Source organism: Nyctereutes procyonoides, unplaced genomic scaffold (genome assembly GCF_905146905.1).
Source record: "Nyctereutes procyonoides isolate TBG_1078 unplaced genomic scaffold, NYPRO_anot_genome, whole genome shotgun sequence".
NCBI classification, from domain to species: domain Eukaryota; kingdom Metazoa; phylum Chordata; class Mammalia; order Carnivora; family Canidae; genus Nyctereutes; species Nyctereutes procyonoides.
In genome coordinates this window covers 66,627,088-66,651,640 of record NW_026575052.1, presented here as the reverse complement: position 1 = coordinate 66,651,640, position 24,553 = coordinate 66,627,088, and the positions used below count along the sequence as shown (strand labels likewise).

The following is a 24,553-nucleotide window of genomic DNA, read 5'->3' as shown; positions in this document are numbered from 1 at the left end:
CAATGTAATACACCATCATTAACAAAATGAAAATCATATTATCATCTTGAGGCATCTGGGTGGCTCAATTAGTTAAGCATTAAACTATTGATTTTGGCTCAGTGTTTTGAGCTATTGAGCTCCATGCTGGATGTGGAACCTGCCTAAGATTGTCTCCCTTTCCTTCTGCCTCTCCCTCCACTCATGCTTGCTCTCTAAAAAAATTTTTAATTTAATTTTTAAGATAATATCAATAGAGGCAGAAAAAGCAACTGAAAAATCAATATTTATTTATGATAAAATCTCTCAATCAATTGGAAATAGACAGAATGTACCTTAACATAATAACACCATATATGGTGTGCCCACAACTAAGGTACTCAATAATAAAAAACTGAAGGCTTTTCCCTTAAAACAAGAAAAAGAGGGGGCATCTGGGAGCCTCAGTAGTTGAGCATCTACCTTTGGCTCAGGTCATGATCCTGGAGTCCTGGGATCAAGTCCTTAATCAGGCTCCCCATGGGAGCCTGTAATTTTTCCTCTTTCATTTCTATTTTTATTTATTTGCACTTATCTTTTTATCTGATTGAATCTAACTAAAGGTTTGTCAGTTTTGTTTATCTTTTCAAAAAACTAATTCTAAGTTTCATTGGTCTTTTTGTTGCCTTTTTAGTTTCTCCCTCTGCCTATATGTCTCTGTCTCTTTCTCTGTGTCTCTCATAAATAAATAAAATCTTTATTTAAAAAAAAGAAAAAGAAAAGGATGCCCATTTTCCCCAGTTTTACTCAACATTATATTGGAAGTCTAGCCAGAGCAATTAGGCAGGAATAAGAAGTAAAAGGTATCTAAATTAGAAAGGAAGAAGTAAAATTATCACTATTTGCAGCTGACATGATTTCATAGACAACTCTAAAGACTCCACCAAGAAAATTGTTAAAATTAATAAACAAATTCAATAAAATTGCAGGATACAAAATTAATACATAAAACTATGTTGCCTTTTAATATACTAACAATGAACTATAAGAAAGAGAAATTAAGAAAATAATTCGATTTCCAATTGCATCAAAAAGAATAAAATACCTAGGAATAATTTAAACAAAAAGGTAAAAGCCTTGTACACTGAAAATTATAAAACTTGATGAATGAAATTGAGGAAGAAACAAATAAATATAAAGATAGTCCATGTTCATGGATTGGAGAATTAATATTATAAAAATGTCCCTATTACCCAAAGTAATATATAGATTCAACGCAATCCCTATCAAAATATCAATGGCGTTTTTCACAGAAATATAATGAACCTAAAATTTGTATGGGACCACAAAAGATCCCAAAGAGCAAAAGCAATCTTGAGAAAGAACAAATGTAGAGGTATCACACTCCTAGATTTCAAACAATATTACAAAGCCAAAGTAATCAAAACAGCATGGTTTCAGCCTAAAAGCAGACACACATCAATGGAACAGAATAATGAGCCTGGAAAAAAACCAATGTATATATGGTCAATTAATTTACAACAAAGATGGTAAGAATATACTTTGAGGAAAGGACAGTCTCTTCAGTAAATTATGTTAGGAAAACTGGAAGCCACTTACAAAAGAATGAAACAGGACCACTATCTTACACCATAAACACAAATTCATTCAAAATAAAGACTTAAATATAAGCCCAGAAACCATAAAACTCCTAGAAAAAAAAACATAAACAGTAAGCTCCTTAACATTGCTTTTGGCAGTATTTTTTTGGCTCTGAGTCAAAAGACAATGGCAACAAAAGTAAAAATAAGTCAAATGGGACTACATCAAACTAAAAAGCTTCTGCTCAGCATAGGAAAGCATCAACAAAATGAAAAGGCAATCTACTGAATGGAAGAAGATATTTGCGGACCAAGTGTTCATTAAGGGTTTATATCTAAACTATATAAAGAATTCATACAGTTCAATAACAAAAAAATCTGATTTAAAAATAGGTAGATGGGATCCCTGGGTGGCGCAGCGGTTTGGCGCCTGCCTTTGGCCCAGGGCGCGATCCTGGAGACCCAGGATCGAGTCCCATGTCGGGCTCCCGGTGCATGGAGCCTGCTTTTCCCTCCACCTGTGTCTCTGCCTCTCTCTCCCTCTCTGTTTGTGATTATCATAAAAAAAAATAATAAATAAATAAATAAATAAATAAATAAAATTTTTTTAAAAAATAGGTAGATAATGTGAATTGACATTTTTTCAAACAGTATATAGAGATGGCAAACAGATGCTCAAAACCACCAGCCATCAGGGAAGTGCAAATTAAAACCATAACGAGATATTACCCAACATGTGTCAGGATGACTATTATCAAAAGGACAAGAAATAACAAGTATTGGCAATAATGTAGAGAAAAGGGAAACTTTGTGGGCTGTGGTAGGAGTATAAATCGGTGCAGCCACTATAGAAAACAATGTTGAAGTTCCTCAACAAATTAAAAATAGGTCTACCATATGATACAGTGATTCCGCTTCTGGGTATTTATCCAAAGAAAACACTAACTCAAAAAGACCCATGCACCTCCAATATTCCTTGCAGCATTATGCACAATAGCCAAGATATAGAAATATTCTAAGTGTCTGTCAATGGATGAATAAATGAAGAATACATTTCATATATATATTCCATTGTGTACACACACACACACACACACACACACACACACTGGAATACTACAAAACCATAAAAAAAGATTAAAATCTTTCCATTTACAACAACATGGATGGATGGAGCTTGAGGGCATTATACTAAATGAAATCAGAGACAAATATCCTTTGATCTCACTTATATGTGAAATCTGAAAAAGCAAAACAAATGAATAAATAAAACAAAACTCATAGATACAGAGACTGGATTTATGGTGGCCAGACGTCATGGTGGGAGGTTGTTGGGGGAAGATGGGTGAGAGGGTCTAGAAGTACAAATTTCAGGAGCACCTGGGTGGCTCAGTCAGTTAAGGACCAGGTCATGAGCTCAAGGTCCAGGGATCAAGCCCTGTGTTAGGCTTCCCCACTCAGCAAGGAGCCGGCTTGTCCCTCTGCCCCTCCTCTCACTCATACTCTCTCCCTCTCTCAAATAAATAAATAAAATCTTTTTTTAAAAAAAGATACAAACTTCCAACTATAAAATTAAAAAGTTATGGAGATGTAATGCACAGCACGGTGACCACAGTCAAAATTGGTAAATAGGTTTATTGTGGTGATCACTTTGGAATGAATACAAATGTGGCATCATTATGTTAGATATCTGAAACTAATAAAATGTATGTCAGCTATACTTCAATAAAAAAATAAATAAATGAAAGCAACCTTTGTCAGTCAACTTCCCTACATAACTACAGTAATAAACATAAGCTGCTTCTTTTACTATATCATGTTATATAAAGTAGAGAAAGATTTCCACTTTGGGTCTGTGGCATCTTAACTAATCTGTTTTCCAGATTCATTTGCAAACTTTATTACCTGCTGTAAGTATCATGACTTGGATGCTATGATATTATTCAGACATATCAGTCTTGATTACATTATTATCTTCTAGTCTGAATTCTCCAGAATGCGTAATTAGAGAATATGAAGAAGTTGTTTACAGGCTGCAGCAGGCTATTATCAGGGCCTATTAAATGGAGTCAAGTAGACAGAGGGGAAAGAATTCCGTTTGGCACAGGTGCTAGGAGCCCTGGTGTTTTGGGGTCTTTGCAAAGGCTCTCTGTGACTACTCTGCTAATTCCCATCTTTTGTCAACTGCTGAAAAAGCCCTCCTTCACTCCCCCTGACTCTTATCAATTTTCAGGCAATAAGTGTCAGGAAGCCTCCCCCACCATTGCCACCATTCATTTCCTCTTGTTTTGCTGGCTGGAAATGAACAGCTGTCGCTAGTCAGCAGGCTCGAGGGGGAAGCACAAAATGAGCATCACTGAACCAGCAGGTACCCAAATGCCAGTTAGCATTCATTTGGTTCCTCCTCTCTTGCCTCCTCTTTGGGATAAGTGTTACCAGTTCATTTTTCTTTGTTTTCTGATAGAATTAATTTTTGAAAACCTTCCAGTATTTTGTTTAGTACATTCTCTGTATAATCTTTAAATTACATACCTAAAATTGAGGCATACCTTTCTTTAAGTTTAGGCCACCACCTAACCACCCCAATAATATATCCTGTTTCTTTCACTGCTCAACACTGTAGCAGTACTAGCTAGGTCAATAAAGAAAATAAAATTCACAGTACAATATAGCTCATTTAGAGATATTTCTGGTGAGAGAAACTATGGGTGTCAAAAAAGAAAATACGTACACACCAGTACTTCCAATAAATGAAATATTAATGACAAATTTAAGGTAGGCTGTTCTGCATGCAGATTATATAGAAAAAATAATATTTTTAAAACTGTATGTCAGTTGATTATGTATTAAAAGAAAAATAAGTCAAATTATCTCCTTGATAAAAGTTTTTAAAAATTTTGGGTGCCTGAGTGGCACAGTAAGTTGGGTGTCCAACTCTTGATTTGAGATCAGGTCATGATCTTGGGTCCTGGAATCAAACCCTGAGTTGGGCTCCCTGTTCAGCATGGAGGCTGTTTGGGGTTCTCTCTCCCTCTTCCCCTGCCTCTGCTCATGCACTCTCTTTCTCTCTCTCTCTCTCTCTCTCTCTCTCTCTCAAATAAATAAAATCTTTTTAAAAAATTCTTTAAATTTCTAAACAATTTCTACTATGCATGATTAATATTTATTATATTTATCAAATAATCTCACTATTAATCTTCAATTATTAAATTAAATTTAACATTTATGATTAAATTTTCCAAGAGATGGGTGGAGAGTGGGGGAGAGCCAACCATATTACTGCTATAAGGTTTCTCACCATATCCGAGCTGGGAAATGATAAAGTCAAATTCCTCGATGCTGTGGACACTGGCTAGATCACCACCTTCCTTCCGACATGCAGTCAAGGCATCTCTTTGAATTTTCTTCTCTTTTCTATCAATCTTATAGCAGTGACCTGCATATGGCCACCACTGACTTGGACAGTTAGTAGGCACATCACTTTCTAGAGAAAAAAAAAGAGTTTGGAAAACATTTAAAAGGGAAGATGTTTTTAAAAGTATAACAAAATTTTCTAAGCATTTAAAGGTAATGTTTACTTTTCCTTTTTGGCACACATACTCACAAATGATAACTAGGTGGAGACAGAGGGGCCACCAATGAGCCACAGAAACCACAAGAGCATAAGCCGGCCACTGGTGCCTCTACACTGACCCACTGGCTCTGGCTTGTTTCAATGAGATGGTATATGATACTGTAGTGACCACAGAGTTTTAGATTCAGAAGTCTTTCAGGCCAAACCTGAATGTGCCACAAGTTGTGTGATCTTGGGCAAGTCATACATAGCACATGAACTAAAGTATCCATATATGTAAAAACATTTCAATAATGTCAATAACAATACTAATACGAAGCTATTCATCTTCACTGTGTTCTTCTGAACTAGAAAACACTTGAGATAATGTCACTATAGATGACAAATATCACACAATTATTATTTAAATCAAGAGTAACAGTGGCCAACATCCTAACTATTGCTACTAAGAGTTATGGTCAAATTTCATAAATCTTGATTTCACATTGCAAAATGAACTATAATCGTAAAGAGCTGGGGAAATGGAAAGGAAAGATGTTTGAAGACAGAAACTCAAGTTATCCATCCTTGTATGTCCCAGAATTGGCATGGGGCCTGGTACATGGCAGGTGTAATGAATGTCGGTTGAGAAAATATATTTGATATATAGCAGCTCATCAGTTCTCTTCACAGATACTATTTCAAACTGCAATTTTGCAATAGACCTTGCTTAAAAAAGGGACTATATTACCAAATGAATGTTAATTTATACATTTGTTTGGTAGTGAATGTTCTCAAATGTGCTGCCTTAGTAAATGCTCAATACAGTAAATGTTTGCTATTCACTTAATGAATCCTGTAAAGCCATTATCTCAAGAGACCAGGACTGTCTGCCGTATCTTCAAGTTACAGGATTGTGTTTACACAGCCATATAAGTAAACAGTCACTCATGATGACCAAACGCTCTGTTATTGTCATAGAAAAAATGCATATACTTAAAAATTCTGGCCCCTCAATACAATTTAGATGTTCAACATTGCCACGTTACAAAATAAATAAATAAGTTAGTATAGCTCTGGAGCCCTCTGGTGGGATATTTTGATTTTGCTACTTAGGAAGCTAAAAATAATGTCAGCAAATGCTGAGGACTTCAAAATGTGCAGATGACCTTTAAAAATGTTTAAAACAATCAATGAAATGGCATTCCATAGGACAGACACAAAACATCACTTGTTCCTGTAGAGCAACACTGTCTATTAGAGATACAATGCAAGCCACAAACAAAGAGTTCCATACATAGTTTTAAATTTGCTAGCAGCTATGATAAATTCTCAGAGGGGGGAAAACAGGTATTAATATTTCCCTTTATGGATGAGGAACACAAAACTGGGAGTTAAGTATCAAGGCCAAGTTCTAGAGTTCTACTTCCCGTACCAGGGAAGCTGTAAAACAACCATTTTTCTCTTCCCCTAAGTGGCAATTCCAAATCTTCCAAAGGAGAATTGTATGAGCTTTTCCAAGGAGAAAGAATGATACTATTTCTCCTATGGGAGGAACAGAGGAGATGAAGTACTGAGGCCTCCTGCACATGTGCTTATAATCATCATGGTATCTCTGGAAATATCACTGAACCCAAGAACCAGGACCCTCATCTGTACCCACTAGACATCTTGACCATATCTGTATCTATTAAATTTGCAAAGGCACCTACTCTTTGGTCTGGCAACTCCACTTCTAGGAATGATCACTCGCATGAAATGACACGTGTATAAAGTTATTCATGATAGGAATGTTTCCGATAATAAAAAAATTGGAAGTAAACTGAAGGTCAGTTAGGTGACTGGTCAAAAAGTATACATGGTCTCTCTCTGTAATGGCTATCATGCAGCCATAAAAGTAAACCAAGAGGCTATTTGTGTACTGTATGGAAAGATGTCCAAAATTTTTATCTGAAAAAAGTGAAGAATATACATAGAGTATGCTTCCATTTGCATACTAAAACAGACAAAAATGATTATAGACATATTTGTTTATATATTTATACAATAACTACATAAGGATAAATACCCAGAAACAGTTTACCTGGGAGGAGAACTGGATGTTAGAGGTTAAGAGGTGGAAGGAAAATACTATTGCTTCCTATCACTTTTGTACCTTTTGACTTCCCAGGCATGGAAAAAGTCAAAGAGAAAAGCCAAGAATGCCACAGTGTCAGATTTCTCAAGCAGAATACATACATACATGCAACTAGAGAATTTCTGCAAAAACAGCCGATAATGAAAAAAGTGTAGGTTGCTTGCTTTTTGCCAGTTTGAAGAAAAAAAGGTGCATTCTTGTGTAACTTAATTCTTCTCAAAATTATAAGAGGGAGCATAATTGAATTCTTTCCCCAGAGTCTAGCCTATATATAAAATTCATTGAGTACTTTTTGGATGTTTTATCTCATTTCTGTGAAGACTGCCATTGAAGATACTAAACTTACAGCACTAGAGCCAGATGGATCCTTAAATAGCAAGAATATAATAAAAAAAAAAGTCCCTTGCAGATATCTATTTTCTAGCTTGGATTCCAGTTTTGTCACATGTGCAAGTTTTATAGATCCTCCGAATATCCTCTTCCTCATCTAGAATGTGTGAATAATAATGCCTACCTCACAGAGCTCCTCTGAGGATAAATTCTTATTTATGTTCTTTCAAAGGCTTTGTACATGTCTGAGCACCATAGCACACTAGTTGGTTACTAGTAACCAACAAAAAGAAATTCCGTAGGGATATCATTAAGTTTACTCCATAAATTATCAACAAAACCTGTCATTTCACACAGTTATGGCTAGACTATAATTTTCTTCTTTAAAATACAATATTTTATACACTTCAGATCAAATAGATCACTTACCTGAGGGAATCACAAAAGAATTCAAAGTTGTGTTGCCCTTTTTACAAATATAGCCTAGTCTCTGAACACATTCCAGATTTTCCCATTTAGCATTTTTCCCAGGATTTAGGGACACACAGCTTTTTCCAGGTTCTGCTGATGGACTTCCTTTGGGGAAAAGGAAAAATCAAAGTGGATTATCATAGGTATTACAAGCAGACAGCCCCCACAATGGCACGGCTTCATCCTTGGTATTTAATGGATCCCATTCTGTCACTGGCTTCACATTCACCAAGAAATATTTACTGACTGCAGAGAAAAGACATGTTGGGTGTCTATTTTTTTTCTTGTCATTGGATCATTCCAATGTTTAAAATGTTGATTATACGAATTTACTTCTTTGAAACAACTTTTTTCACAATATCAACAATTAAGCTAGACCATATAATCTTGAACAATCTTCATGCTGGGTTTCGTGATGTATATCTAAGAGATATCTAACAAAATGGAAAACACATGATGTTCCAAACCAGTCATATTGAACACTGTAAATACCTACCGAAAAGCTAAGTAATGCTAACTCTGAGGAGCAAACTAGAGAATTTCTGAAAGTGGGAATCTTTTTCCAACAAGAGAGAGAAAGACAGCAAAGAGGAGAAAGACAAGGGAAAGGGAGCTTGAGGAGCAACATGACATGGGAAATGCTGATAAGATACACCCCAAACTAAGACTCTTCCTCAAGATTTTCTACCCAGCCTACTGAAGATTTTTAACGACTAACCCTTCATCCCATATCTTACAGAAAAGTGATAAAAGAACCAGATAAAGTCAACTTCAGGGATGCAATGGATATATGCATTGATGCCCATATTTCTCATGGTTTTTCGCTAGTTAATATTCTGCAAACTAGCACTCCATCTCTCACCTGAAGACTGGGTGATGAGCCACATTGTGTTAATGACTGTTTTGTGACCTCTGACATGTGTATAACCTGGACCTGGACCTCACTTTGCCTTCTTTCTAGATGGGAATCATATCACCTGCTCCATAAAGCTTTTGTCAAAATTTTTTGAAAGTTGTGGAAGAGCACACAAAGAAAGACATTGTTAGTGATGAGGACTTTAACATATCAATCAGTAGTGATGAGGACCTTAACATATCAATCAGTTGTCTTTCAATGGCTACCACAGTTATATATTTGAATTCACACTTCTACATCATTTGTGTAAAATATCCTCACTTAAACTGTGAATGTATTTCAATAGATACATTATTACTTGGTAAGTACTCAATTGAATGCTTGATCAAATAATTCATGCAATGACAGCTTTTACTATTCCAAAAGATTTCTGGTTTTAGTTTGAAGAAACTCTCATTATTTCAGAAGGGATTTAACCTTGCAGCTACTACTTCTCAGGAATTTGGTTTAATAAAGAGAATTTTTCTTTTCCTTTCTCAACCATATTCCAATTTCATTCCTTACTTTCACTGAAGTTAACCTCTCAATTTTCTCACTGAACTCTTGGAATGCAAGTGGTTATATATTACAATAATTATAACAAAATTGCACAATACAGTGACTTGCCTAAGATGCAATAATAAGCAGCAAAGAATATACTCTAGTTCCTTAAAAAAAGAAAAAAAGATTGGGGCACCTGGGTGGCTCAGTGGTTGAGTGTCTGCCTTTGGCTCAGGTAGTGATCCCAAGGGCCCTGGGATCCAGTCCCGCACAAAGCCAGGAGCCTGCTTCTCCCCCTGCCTAGGTCTCTGCCTCTCTCTGTGTATCTCTCATGAATAAACAAAATCTTTATTAAAAAAAAATCATTATTATCTAAAGATCTGATTGAGCCTAATTGGCATTCTCCAATTTAATCTGAGTAGGCAGGCATATCAAATCCTCACCCACAAAAAGGACATTTTATATTCCCTTGCAGTAATGTTTAGTTCCCATATTGTAAAGGAAAACAAAGCCAATTCTAGGACAGTCCTGTAACTGTGCACTGAAGGAATGCACTGGAAGTGGAATTTCATAGTAAAAGCCAGTCAATTTAAACCAAAATGTATCCTCTAAAATTTCCCTCTTGTGTTTTAGCATCTATTCTGAATATCCTTCCTTCCTTCTTTTCTTTCTTTCTTTCAAGTTTTCATTTTCTCTAAATACCATAAATCAGTAATACAGAAGAGTTTAATTTCCTAAGCCAAATGCAAAAACATTCAGTGGCTTTTAAGAAAGCAGTCTGACCATATGAAGGAACACTGTATCATTATTTTCTCATAGCAGAACTAGTAAATGAAAATGTGACTCATCCTTTCCCACATCCATGGCATTCAGTAATCATTAATTATTGTATTCTTTGCTAATAAACCAACATTAATTAGTACAGGGGTATGGGTGGAGAGTTCTGAATCACACTCGATAGAGCACCTCAAGCAGCTACAAATGGTTGGCATTTGTGAATAAGATACAAGTTTTTTTTTTTGTCATCATTGGTCTTTTTTTATTTTCTCTGAATGATTGCCATGTATGTAAAACACATTTATTATTTAGCCTCCTTTATGTTCTGTTACCTGTATGTTACGAAAATGTAGACATAATTAGTTCACAGCATTTTCTGTCCTCCAAAAAATTTGACAGCTGCTGAAGTCTTGGTCATCCCCCAACAGCATTTCTTTATAATTAAACCACAAATTGCCAACAAAACTGGTAATGAATTATTATATTACCTTGGAATATTATCTGTCTAAAATATTATTTTAATGCAGCTCTATTAGATTAGCAACAGGAAACAATGAAGTTAAGATCATTATAACAATGACAATCAGAGCAAATATCACAAATATCTTGGGGCTCAAGATAATGAGAAATTTTCCAGCCCCAAATAATCCACACTCACTTAAATATGTGTGTGTAAATATAAATAAATACCTATAAAATATTTGAATATATAATATAGCATTATATAGTATATATATATATATATATCTCATAAGTATACATTTTATATATAAGCACTTTCAACTGGAACATTGTAAAATTAGAAAATTTGATTTTGAATATAATACCTAGCCAATGAAGGATACTCAGAGAATATATATACATTTTAAGAGTGTCCTGTATTGATTGGTGTCATAATCCTTCCAGACAAATCCATATCCCAGGAGCCATAAAAACTTTATGGTTTTAGTATACACAAACCTAGTTGGCAGATTTAAAAGCAACATGAGAAATGGACTATATTCGGTAAAGTTTCCCAATTCTTTTCTTTGAGCTCTACATGTGAGATGATGAAGATCCCCATGGTATCCAGATAAATTAAATTTAGATGAATTTATTCCCAGGCAAGCTGAACCCTACCTGGTAGCCAGTTCAAATATCGGAATGGACTGCCACCACTCCACTGCCACCCACTGTTGAAACTCAGGCTGTTAAGTCCAATCCAGAGTCCTGAGGTCAAGGAACTAGTTAATCCTATACAAGAAAAGCAAAAACAAAACTGACATTTGGAAAAGACAATGGAATCGCATTCAGAATTAAGTGCTTGAATCAAAATGTATTTGAGAGAAATGATAAAAACACCATGCCCAACATTTCTCCTTGCATTCTCTTGAGGTAAGTACAACTACTATCTCCACTGACTGATAAACAGAGGTGAGAGCCTAAGTAAGATTCTTAGTAAGATTCTTGGTAAGCTTCTAATCCAGATCTGACCAGGCTTCAACTCTATTGTCTTGAATACTCCTATAGAATGGTATGAGTGTGCTTTTTTAATTTGGATAACAGTCTATCATCAAATAATAACATTCTTACTTCACTTTTGAGTACAAATAAGTTTTTTTTAAAAGATTTTACTTATTTATTTGAGAGAGAGAGATAGAGAGAGAGCAGGGGGAGGAGCAGAGAGGGATGAGGAGACTCCATGCCAAGCGCAGAGCCAGAATACGAATGTGGGGCTGGATTTCACGACCCTGAGATAATGACCTGAGCCAAAATCAAGAGTCAGATGCTTAACTGACTGAGCCATCCGGTGCCCCAAGTGTACAAATAACATTTATTATGAATAAAATTCAAAATATTCTATCATAAAAATGTTTACTAAACATTTTGATCTATCATGCTCACAAATTATTACCTAACCTTACATTCTAGAACTTATTCTAAGAATTTTATTTTATATAAAAAAAAGAATTTTATTTTATGGCATCTTTTAAGATCTATTTTTCTCTCATTAATATTTTGCTTAAAGTCTAAGCAAAAATCTTTGGCTAACATGAACAACATTTTGTTTAGGCACTTCATAAATTGTAATTACAATGTTCCAAACTGTGTGAGGTTGGCGGGTGCTCATGTAGACTTAAAAAACAAGCCACAGGCACCTCAGCCCTCTGGTGTTAAACACTCCCATTTGTTACTATTTATACTTTCTAAAAACCACACAGATTCTCTGTTCTCTTCACATTCTTTTTAGTTGATTACAAAGAGTTCATAAAAAATAAAACTATCCTCTGTCTTTAATAAAGTACTAAACTTAAGTTGGTATTCTTGTCAATGGCAAGAATTAGCACTTATTCTATTCAGAGCATGGCCTGTGTTCATTTAACCCTCACTAGCTATGCTAGGTGTCTCGTGACACCAAAGTGCAGACACTCTAGTTCTCCAACTGAGCTACCTCAAAGTCATTAACATTTTCCCCAATTTTTCATCAACTCATGTATGCATGCACACATTCAAGTCACCAATTCAAGTGACTAGGGGTCAAAGTGACTCAGTGCCAAATAATCAGATCTCACATTTATTGCATCCACTTCCATAAAAGTGAAGACAATGGTTTTAGAGATAATGTGACCTCATGTTGCACTCAGATTATTCAGCATCTGGCAGAGAGGCACTAGCAAAGGGCAGTCCGTCCAAATATCCACTTGAAGATATGATTAGGTTGATATTGATTAGGTAGGCTGATTGCTTAATAAACTGAACTGAATTCAATGCAGGAATTACTTACTGGAAAGTAAACTTGACTTTACTTTTCAGGAAGTAAAATAAACTCTACTGTGTGATTTTTTAAAATAAAGTGATAAAATAACAATGGGATGAAATCCCATGAATCCCATTTTACTGGAATGTAAAAATGGGTGAAAATGAATTCAGACTCACTCATTTTTATCAAATGTTCAAGAAAAAATGTTTGAGTAGCACAGCTCTTACAGGCAGGTACTTTAAGTACCTTGGGAGGTATCTAGTTCAATCTCTTCATTTTACAGAAAAAGAAACCAAAGACAGAGAGATTAAGGAACTTTTAGAGTGAAGGAGATTAGCAGATCAGGATTGGAACCCAGGGTTCAATGTGGTTTCTCCAGTGGCTTCAATTCCTGCTTAAATTAATCTTGCCTGTGAGTTACTACTAACACCTTTTCTAGATAACTTTAAACATTAGAGCACCTTAAATAAACAACAGTGAACTAGACAGATATTTCCAATACATGCCCTTCCTCTCCAAACAATAGCACATGCCAGAACTCATTCCTATCACCTGCAAAGATGCAGCTTTTGGTTCTCCAAAGTTGGAATTTTACCAAAAAATAGAAATGTTTATTGTAAACTACTAAGGAGATGAGATTATCAAAAGGACAAGTCTTGATATTTCTTTAGCCTTAAATCTCTGGGATGAGCATCATCAAGTATGATTGCAATCATCTGAAAAAATAATAATGTGATAAAAATTCATTCATATTAAATCAATTTCATAATTATTCATCTTATCAATGGTTTCTTTTTAGTTTGTTAATTATTTTTTACATATAGTTATTTAAACTATTTTGAGTACTATTTTATTACTTAGGTCACTTTTGGATAAATGAAAGAAATCAACTTAAAAGTTCTGTGCTCCCTCATTTATGTAATAGGTAATTTGTGTCAAGAGGAAATACTTGCTTACTGGTTTGTGCATTAGAAATGTTATTCTGGGATCAACGTCGTACCGTCGTACCGACACTACAATTTAAGTTAGTAATTACTCTGTTAAATACTATTGGGCACTGAATGATTTTTTTTCCATAAATTATTTAAAGTTGTAGTAACCTGGAAAATAATTATCTCTATACTTACAGAGGGGTATACTACAGAAAATGATGTTGAAAGTAGCATTTCACAAATGTTAAATATAGCTATTTATTCCCCCAAATCAAATACTCTGGTATTTTTTAATTGTTATTAAGAAAATAAGCATTTCTAAGCTTTTAAAACTATAAGTAATTCATGGACCATAGGAAGAATTAAAGTAGATTTTGTCTGAGATGGCTTAAATTACTGTGTTTGGCAAAATAGAAAAGAAGATAGCTTCTTATAGGAATTATCTATCCTCTGATAGCCTGAGTCTGCTCTGTGTACTTCTAGGCTTGTTTTAAAGTATTAAATTAGTAAATACTTCTTAAACCAGGGCCTAACACATAATATGTACCCAATAAATGTAAGCTGCTATTGTTATCAGTATTAGTACTCTATCTTGAATCAGGGTTGGCAAAACCTGTGATTAGAAACAAAATTCAAATTTTGTGTTAAATATATCATCACCACTTAAAGCAGATGAGCATTGTCCACAAATTTCTTTCTCTAATGTACTTTTGTAATATCATAGAGAGACCTAGGGTTGCTTTTTGTTGTTGTTGTTGTTGTTGTTTTTAGCATTACTATACAAAGTATCGATTCCACACACTGAACTTTTTAATGCTTTATTTTTCTGCATGTGCATTGTCTGAAATGGTTATGCACCTATTTTTGAACCTAGTTATAACAGAAGATGCATTCACGTCCAACGTTATCCTTCCCTTTCATCTTTCCTGTACTGTGGCCCAATTCACTTTCCAACCAGCACCAAAAACAATCAGGGAAACAAGCCAACTTTTACTTCCTACAGCTTATTTCAGTTCTGTAAACCCTAACCCGGCACATATGCTGTTATAACTCTGATTCAGAAATTGAAGGATAAATAGCTTCCCAACATTTTGGGGGTAAAAACAGAAGTTGAGGATGATGCAGTGATCATAAATGATATAAGAAGTTGCCGGTGGGCAGACGCAATAAGCCCTGCACACAAGGGGAAATCAGATCACCATTTTAAACTAAATTCACCAGAATGATTTGTTGATACCTAAATTAAGGATTCTCTTTAGTGATTTGGAAATCACCAGATTCTGGCTCATTTCATGAGCAGGACCGGGACAGAGCAAAATGGAAAAACAGTGGGCAGCTCCAATCCAACTGTTTTCTTAACAGGAGGTATTAGGTAAATTTCTAGCTTCTCCCTTTTATTTCATCTATAACGTGGAGACATTTAAGAGTTTGGTAGGAGCTTTAGAAATAAAGCCCAGTGTCTGGCACACAGCAGCTGATCAATACATGACAGCTAAATGGATCTGAGTCATAAAAACGGTTTACACCTTTTATTTTTTTTTAACTTTTTTTTTTAATTTTTATTTATTTATGACAGTCACACAGATAGAGAGAGGCAGAGACACAAGCAGAGGGAGAAGCAGGCTCCATGCACCGGGAGCCCGATGTGGGATTCGATCCCGGGTCTCCAGGATCGCGCCCTGGGCCAAAGGCAGGCGCTAAACCGCTGCGCCACCCAGGGATCCCGGTTTACACCTTTTAAAAAAAATGTTATTTACACTGCTTACAGTCCTCACATGGAATAAATCTTATTTTGAAAGTATAACTATTTATGGGTATACATTTTTTTCCTTTTAGTGGCATATTTCCTCAAATGGAGTATATCTACAATTCTTCACTCACACCATTATTTTCCAGATTCTTTCCTACTACCTCCCAATGAGTCCTGAATGCCATGACTATCTTCCCTTCAAAAAACAAAGTTCTGTTTTACTTTATGAATTCCCCTTTAGACCTCCCCCCCCAATCTGTGATATTTCTGACTTAAAGAAAAGCAGGAAATGCTACAAATCTCACTAGTGAAATCATTCTCATCCAGATTTCAGTTAAAATTTGCTGACTAAAATTCCGGAGGCTTGGATAAGATTCAAACAAGTATCTGAGGTGAACTGGGCCTCTGAGCTTCTTAGCGCCTGTCTGCGCTCCTGAGGGACCCAAGAATAGCACTGGCTGATTAGGAAAGCATTTCCTGAGGCTGGAGCTGGAGCTGCTGCACTCACCCCTTGCCTCCATGCAGCTGGTAAGGCAGGTAAAAAGTCACCTGCATTCTGTACCTTGGCTTCCAGAAAGCCAGAAACCAAGTAAAACTTGGTAGAGTCTAGATAATACAACCCAGAGTCCCTTAAAAAAAGAAAGCCAGCTCAAATCATTTCAACTTTTTTTTTAAGTTTTTATTTTAATTCCATACATCACCCTCTGCTCATCACCACGAGTACCCTCCTTAACCCCCATCACTCATTCCCCCCATAACTCCCATCCTCTGGCCACTGGTAACTAGCAGTGCGTTCTCTGTGATTGAGGCTGTTCCTTGGTTTGCCTCTCTCTCTCTCTCTCTCTCTCTCTCTCTCTCTCTTTCCTTTGCCCTTTGCCCTTTGCTCATCTGTCTTGTTTATTAAACTCCACATATGAATGAAATCATTTGGTATTCATCATTCTCTGACTGGCAGAAACCACTTCACCTCTAATAGTTTTCTCTCACCCAGGCCAGCTCACACAGAAAACACCTGACTTGTCTGATGTCATCTTTTCTCTTCCTTGATCATCTACATGAATTTAGTTTTGTCTCTGTCCATGCTTTCTGCCCTGATTTTTATACATGGTCGTAAATATTAATCACTCTGATACTCTGCCCTGATACTAGGAAGGCCTCCCAGACCAACATGAAACAGAATAACTGAGGAGACATGAGGCATAATTCTTTCTCTGAGCTTATGAACACACAGTGAGGTCAGGTTGCTTTTCTACTATTGGTCTCAGTCATAATAACAGAAATAAAATAGTCAATTGCTGCCTGTACTGAAAAGAGACCATTAATAAATGCTAAGCTTGGGATCCCTGGGTGGCACAGTGGTTTGGCGCCTGCCTTTGGCCCAGGGCGCGATCTTGGAGACCCAAGATCAAATCCCACGTCGGGCTCCCGGTGCATGGAGCCTGCTTCTCCTTCTGCCTGTGTCTCTGCCTCTCTCTCTCGCTCTCTCTCTCTCTCTCTCTCTGACTATCATAAATAAATAAAAGTAAAAAAAAATTAAAAAAAAAGATTTAAAAAAAATAAATGCTAAGCTTGGCACCCAACTATTATTGCAAGAAAGATTCTATTACAGTGGAGCAGCTCATGATTCAGTCCTCAGGAATGGAGGAAGAGTAGAAAAATGCATTTCATGGGGTTCCTGGGAAGCTCAGTCAGTTAAGTATCTGCCTTCAGCTCAGGTCATGATTCTGGGTCCTGGGATCCAGCCCTGCATTGGGCTCAGCAAGGAGTATGAGTCTCCCCTGCTTATATTCTCTCTCTCTCTCTGTCAAATAAATAAAATCTTTTTTAAAAATGCATTTCACAAGGCTGTGCTAAATAAATGTGTGTTACCTCTTTTCTCCAAAAAGAGAATGGAATAAACATCTTCAAATTCAATTAAAAATAATAATAACTTACAGGGGAAATGTGTTCCAGTCATTGAAGAGCTATCATCCAAAAAGAGAAAAAAAGGCCAAGCTGGGGACATGCTCCATCCCTCGTATTGGTTTACACATACTCCCCCTTTTAACAGATGATGTCCCTGAGGCCCAAAAGCTTCAAAGCTTGGAAGAGCTGAGACCCAGGCTGTCTGGCTCCAGAGTTTACTCTCTCTCTCTCTACTCCTACCTTCTGCTGCTTGGTGGCTAGTCAACTGAACTGTGTAGGCATTGCTGACACAGCAGGCGCTAACACAGTGGTCCCTCAACCCTTGCCCCAGAAGTACCTGGAAGGTTGACAATATGTAGACTCCTGGGCCCCACATAACAGCTACTGATCTAGCATCCCTGGCATTCATGCCCATTTATCTTCATTTTAACAAAGTGGCCCAATGATTCATATGCAAATTTACATTTATGAACCACTGCATTAACCATCTTCTTGCCATAAACTGACCACCTGTGCACACATGAGGCTGAATTTCTAAATAATTATTCTTATTGTGCGACACCATCAATTGTCAGTTAGCAAACATTCTTTGAGACTCTCTTCCTTGGACGTTTCTATGTGAATCTCTATGGGGGCTGAGGGACATCACTATTCATAAGACATTCCTCATTTTCAGCCATTTGCTCCTATAATCCATCCTTCACATGTCTTTAAGTTTGCTTTTTTCATGGCACTCACTAAAATTTGTATTTATCTATTTGTCTTCTGGTTCATGCTGGTTTTCCCCACTGGACTTTAATTAAGCAACATGGAGACAGGACATGACTGGCTCTGGTCACCCTCATGTCTCTAGGACCTATCATAATACCTCACACACAGATACCAGCCACCTGGTTGAATAAATGAATAAGAAATAACAAATAAATGTATTTATAGTCTTGTAGGGGAAGTGGGGCATATACATACACAGCTATTATAAAAATAGTAAACAAATAAGAGAAATGCAGATAGAAATGAATAAGATTGCATTTCACCTGTATGAAATTTGGGGATTCCATGTATAAAACAGCATGGGGAAAGATATGGCAATGAGAAAGTATTAGGTAAAGATGAGAGACCCAAAATTCTTCTGTCAAGACTGCAAAATACCTAAAGGAGAACAGCAGTCAGGGAAGAGCCGTCAGCCTCTAAATGCCAGGCAAAGGTGTTCTGTTAATTAATTGATAGGAAATAAACAGCCATGATGGCTTTTTTGAACACGATAGGCATAGGATTAGAGATATATTAATCTGGTAGCAGTGTCAGGGTGAACTAGAACTGCTCCTAATCTCTCGGCTCCCCAAGTGTGGACTTCAGAAGCTAAAACAAATAGTTTGATCTCAAGCAAACACTGGTTCTCTTCCCATCTTCACAATCCTATAAGAACAAATGCTTAAAAAACAAACATATTGTGGGTAGAACACCAATAAGGCCTGAAAATCAGTAGAGTCTGGGAGTTTGAGAGGCAGGAAGTAAAAAGGACTCCAAGTTTCAGAGCTGCTCTTGACTCGTCCCTGCTTGTGGCAAGAACATACGATATACTTCCTTCTCTCCTTTTGAATTCCGTGATGCTGATGGAAAATCTTTGGCTTCAGGTTAGATCTGGAATGCTTGACCAGCATAGTACCCCTGCCATGTCCAAGAACATCACCGACTCATTGTGATGCCTTCTACTCTGAGCCCAGGTCAATTCTCAGAATCCTTCTCAACACAGGTTCTTGAAACTGTCATAACTGATGGAAGAAAGTTTGCTCCTGAGACAAAACCTACTTGCCATTCCGGGGGGCAAATCTACCCTACCCCTGTAATACCTGCTCAGGACTGACTCTCTCCTGATGTCTATAATCAGATGCACCATCTGCTTTTAAGCTAAACTAGATAGAAATAAAATCATCATGATCTTACAACTTTCTTTTCTTTACCCGTTATTACCTGTCAGGTATGTTTGCTCATGTATCTCCGTGATACTCAAGAGTTCAGCACTCTGTTGTTGGCAGCTCCTCCTCGCCTGATGCCAAGTTAAAGCAGATTTGGAGTTTATCTGGTAGGAAATGCCAGTCAGCGGGTCTTTATTCCATAAGCTTTCACTGCCCTCAACTGTAAGAGAAGTCAATGGAATTGGCTGCATTAGGCATAAAAAGACTTTCAGAAAACAATATTTTTTAAACAATTCTAATAGCATTTTTGTCTGAAATATATTTATTTTCTTTTCTCTTACTTATTTTAAAAGCACCTGTGAGATTTTCTTCACACCTTTGATAGAGGAGAGTTTTCAAAAAATCAACCACATCTAATTTTTTTCATCTACCTAAGAAAGGAAAGAGAGGTATTGTCTCCCTATTTTTGTGTCAAGATGTTTGGGATCAATTGAGTTGAGAAGTGAGCCAATGCAAAAACTAAGAATAGAGACGCCAGCCCAAACTCCTGGGGAAATTTGGGGAAAGAGAATATATGTATCTTCTCTCAGGAGGTGAATATTTTGCCTGGACATTCTATTTGGGTCTTCTCAGACAAAAGGCATGGGTGTTAGAAGGCAAAGTCGTGGACTCTACCTGTATCCAGGCAGTGGCACTCACTAGTTTATCCTTAGTTTTAAAGTCTTTTTCCCATCTCTAGAATATATTAAATTTATGTAGCCCCAGCCAGTAGTAGATGGTTAGTTTTCCTTCCTTTAGAGTAAAAAATAATTCTTTGAGCTTACTTCTGCCTTTGCTGTTTTACAATTCCCAATATACTCTATAAACTTAGTTATACTTTATGAAAGGCCAATAGTAGAGACTGATAAATATTATTTGTAGTGTGTTACCTACAAGATGTTTGGGAAATTAGTCAACAAATGAAATATTTCTGTGTGCTTCATGTTATAAAAATGTTCCCTTTTTTTTCTCTCTCTCTCTTTAAAAGATTATATTTATTTGAGAGAAAGAGAGCAAGAGAGGGAGAGCATAAGCATGGGGGGAGGGGCAGAGGCAGAGCGAGAAGCAGACTCTGCTGTGGAGCAGGAAGGAAACCTGATGTAGGGCTCAATACCAGGACTGCAAGATCATAACCTGAGCTGAAGGCAGACACTCAATGGACTGAGCCACCCAGGTACCTCCCTCTTCTCTTTTTAAAAATATAAAATTCTATTTACAAATCCTAGGGAGTAATAATTTCTTCACTTATTCCTAAGGAAGAGGAGGAATCATGTAACTTCTCAAATTTTCTGAGAAGTGTTCAACCTGCCAAGAAGTTGGCCAGTTTCCCATAAGCATATACCTACGCTGCCATGAATCTTTGTATGTGACAAGGAAGTAACCTTTTTCATACACATACCACATAATGTGATATGAAACTTGTGGTTCTATGAAACATCAAAGAGGAAGAAAAACAGATAAAACTTCATTTGGGCAACAACATAGAAATTTCTATGTTGGGGATCCCTGGGTGGCTCAGTCATTTAACATCTGCCTTCGGCCCAGGGTGTGATCCTGGAGTCCTGGGATCGAGTCCTACATCAGGTTCCCTTTGCCTGTGTCTCTGCCTCTCTTTCTCTCTCTCTGTCTCTCATGAATAAATAAATAAAATCTTTAAAAAAAGAAGAAATTTCTAAGATGTTTTCATTATAAAATGATTATATATTTACATAAAGATAAATTTGAATTGATAATATTAAACTTAAATGATCAATGATCATGATGTGGGCCACCTGGGTGGCTCAGTCAGTTAAGCATCTGCCTTCAGCTCAGGTCATGATCCTGGGGTCCTGGGATCAAGCCCCCATACCCTGTACCCAGATTCCTGCTCAGTGGGGAGTCTGCTTCTCCCTCTCCTTTTGCCCTTCCCCCTGCTTGTGCTTCTCTGTCAAATAAATACATAAAATCTTAAAAAATATAAAACAAATGATCATGATCTGAGATCTTACTAGTTCTCAGATTCTTCTCCACTAAGTGAGACCATCCATTCACATGAGACTGGTTTAAGGGTTATTTGAAGATGGAGATGTTTTAAATACATATTTTTAGAAATTTGGAGATCTAATACGGTAAACAATGTGAGACTTCTTTTTAAAAAGAAGGGATTATTTTCTTGCCCAGAAATAGAAGTAAGAGATATACATGATCAAAGAAGGAAATGTGATTTGACTCTTCTCTTCATTTAAAGAGTATATTTTGCACTGTAGATCAAGGAATTAAAATCTATTTCCCAACGAATGTATAGGTTTGCTGACTCTACACCTCCCCATATTGTTCATATTCACACAGTAAACCAGTACAACTGATGTGGAAAGCTAAAGTTGCAAGCTCTGGAGAACTGAGAGAAAGGGTCTTTTCCTTTTCCTGTTCTCATGATACTTTAAAATAAATGTCTAAACAGAAGGAAAACATTACAATAAACAATGCAAAGGACAATGAAGATTAGGTCAATAACTGGTACCTTATCTTCCTGTATTAAACCTGCTAGTTGAAGGCTAATATTTTTTAAAAAAATGCTCTTTTGAAAGGAACACAAAGCAAGGAAAATGAAGTAGATTGGGAAATCACAAAGCCCTTTAAGAAACGCATGAATGTATTAAATGTGCTTTAAATTTTTAATGCACACTAAAGTCAAACAATTTTTTAAATTTCCTAGTTATTTTACTTTTACATTTACCAACTACACACACACACACATTGGTTTTGAAGACATAAATTAGAAGTAACAAGACTAAAAGATTATTCAAGAAAATACTCAGGATACCCCTCCAACACACATGGATCCCAAGGTCGTGAGTTTTTTTGTAGTTTTTTTTTTTTTTATGATTAGTGACTAGTCATTTGTCTTCCATTTAATGATTGACTAAATCATACATACATCCAACAACTAACTCCTTCATCAATATCACTTAAGTGCAAGATGCTGTAGACTCATGAAATCCACACCTCCAAGAAATTCCTTGATAACAGATTTATAAAATACCATTTCTACTAAGTAAAGGTGAAAGACACTCCTCAATCATTGGAATACAAGCATTACTTTATCTTAGGGGAAAAATATCTCCGTTCCAACAAAAAAAGACATCTAATACAGAGGTCAGACATCTATTAACCTTTCGTGGGAATCAAACTTCTGAAAATTGTTATTAGAGGCAGATACAATTACTTCACCCAAGGACAAGTTAGCAGCATTGCCATGAATGGGAAGCCTGTGAGTTTTTGCAGATATTAGCCCAGAACATGGGAACTGCACACAGAAGAAAATTGCAATAATATATAGGGCTGAAAAATAAAATTTATTTTAAGTGGGATTATAAATCTAAAAGAGAAATAAGCATGATTCTTAGGATTCTGGCTTTAATGTGAGACACTAAAACATTTTTAGCATTATTAATTTATTTGTTATTATTTTTATTAATATTACATTAATAATTAATTCACAATAATGCTTGTGTGTAGTTCCCAAAATTCAGTGGTAAGTGATGCTATTGCAATTCAGGTGGCCTTACAATCATCCCAGACTGCATCTGCACCTAACTCCTCTCCTGCACCCACCCCTCTGCAGGCCAGCAGGAGAAAGCTCAGAATAGCACAAACAGGAGTTGCTGTGCTCTACAAAGTCTGAGGGAGCAAGAGCAAGTGTGAAGTTTAGGGGTTAGAAAAGGAAGAGGATAGCTGGCAGGAGGCTGAGGCCAGGGGTGGGGGGCGGGGTGGGGGGTGATAGCCCTGCCTCCTTCTTCAGTCTCAGCCTTGGCTTCCAAGGCTCTTCCACTTCCTTCTCTCCTGCACCTCAACCAGCTACACTGTTTCCTTACAGATTCTTGAGTGTGGAGAAAACACAGGAGAATTCTTACATTCTGGCTGCTTCCTATCAATTCCATGCAATGCCACTTATTTTGTATTACTGCGTAATACGTTTTCATTTTAAAAATCCTTCAAGCATAAAAATAATCTACTTCTATTTGATTCATAGCAAGGTTAAATTAAACGACACTGTTCTTAAATTAAATTTACTGTCATTACTATTCATTACTATCACTTTCACAGGAAGGTGCCCTTTTCATTACATTGGCAAAACATCAGGAGTCCCTCACATCTCTCTCGTCCCATCAAACCACATGCTTATGGCATTGTTTAAATTTTGGTTTTGAGGAACTCCTGGGTAGCTCAGTGATTGAGCATCTGCCTTTGGTTCAGGGTGTGATCCCAGGTCTGGGGATCAAGTTCCGCATCAAGCTCCCTGCATGGAGCCTGCTTCTCCCTCTGCCTGTGTCTCTGCCTCTCTTTCTATGTCTCTCACGAATAAATAAAATCTTAAAAAAAAATTGGTTTTGATCTATGGTTTAATAATGGTAAGTCCCAACGGTGACAGTATTCAGTATATATAGCATCAGCATAATTTGCCCTAAAGTCTTAAAAAATAACAGATAGAACAGTAACAGTTGAAGGAAAGAAGCAGTTGATGGAAATAAAGGAGTCATGTATGCAGCCCAGGGCTGAGAAGTCAGAAGATCTGTGTCCTGGTCTTCAGCCAACATGGATCACTTTCTCCACTAGAAAGTGGGGACAATGATATCCGTACAGGGTTGCAGTGGAGTGTGACAAGATGATAAGTGGGAAATAACTTTGAGAGAGAACATAGTCCCAATAAACACAAGGTCTTATCGCCATGTTGCTGTACTAAATGTGGCAAATTTTCTTGACGACAACGCTACTTACATTTCAATGGACAATATCCAAATAGCTTGTCTGCGTCATAATCTGCGGTGGTTCCACACCAGAGCCATCCATCTGATCGCCCAGCGCTTGTGCAATCTGCATACCACTTGTCCTCAAACTTGAATGGAAATACACATGCTGCCCCATTGGCATTGCCCAGCAGTGTGTACATGTCTAGAAGAGACACATTGACCACACTTAGAACATAAGTCAATCTTCTGAACGGTGGCTTTGCAATAAGAAAAATGCCGAGGATGGGTCTTACTCTTCTGATCACATTTAATGTTCCC

The 24,553-nt window shown here is 36.8% G+C and overlaps 1 protein-coding gene across 1 annotated transcript in view; it reads right to left on the bottom strand.

The window, feature by feature from the left end:
• Window positions 1-24,553, bottom strand: part of MRC1 (mannose receptor C-type 1) — a 96,928-nt gene that overhangs the window by 55,745 nt on the left and 16,630 nt on the right. Inside the window, exons 3-7 of the mRNA XM_055332445.1 lie at window positions 24,264-24,437; window positions 19,522-19,686; window positions 11,343-11,456; window positions 8,009-8,155; window positions 4,858-5,043 (exon numbers count right to left, since the gene is read on the bottom strand). Of these exons, the coding sequence (XP_055188420.1) occupies window positions 4,858-5,043; window positions 8,009-8,155; window positions 11,343-11,456; window positions 19,522-19,686; window positions 24,264-24,437 (786 nt within the window). The remainder of the gene's footprint in view (window positions 1-4,857; window positions 5,044-8,008; window positions 8,156-11,342; window positions 11,457-19,521; window positions 19,687-24,263; window positions 24,438-24,553) is intronic.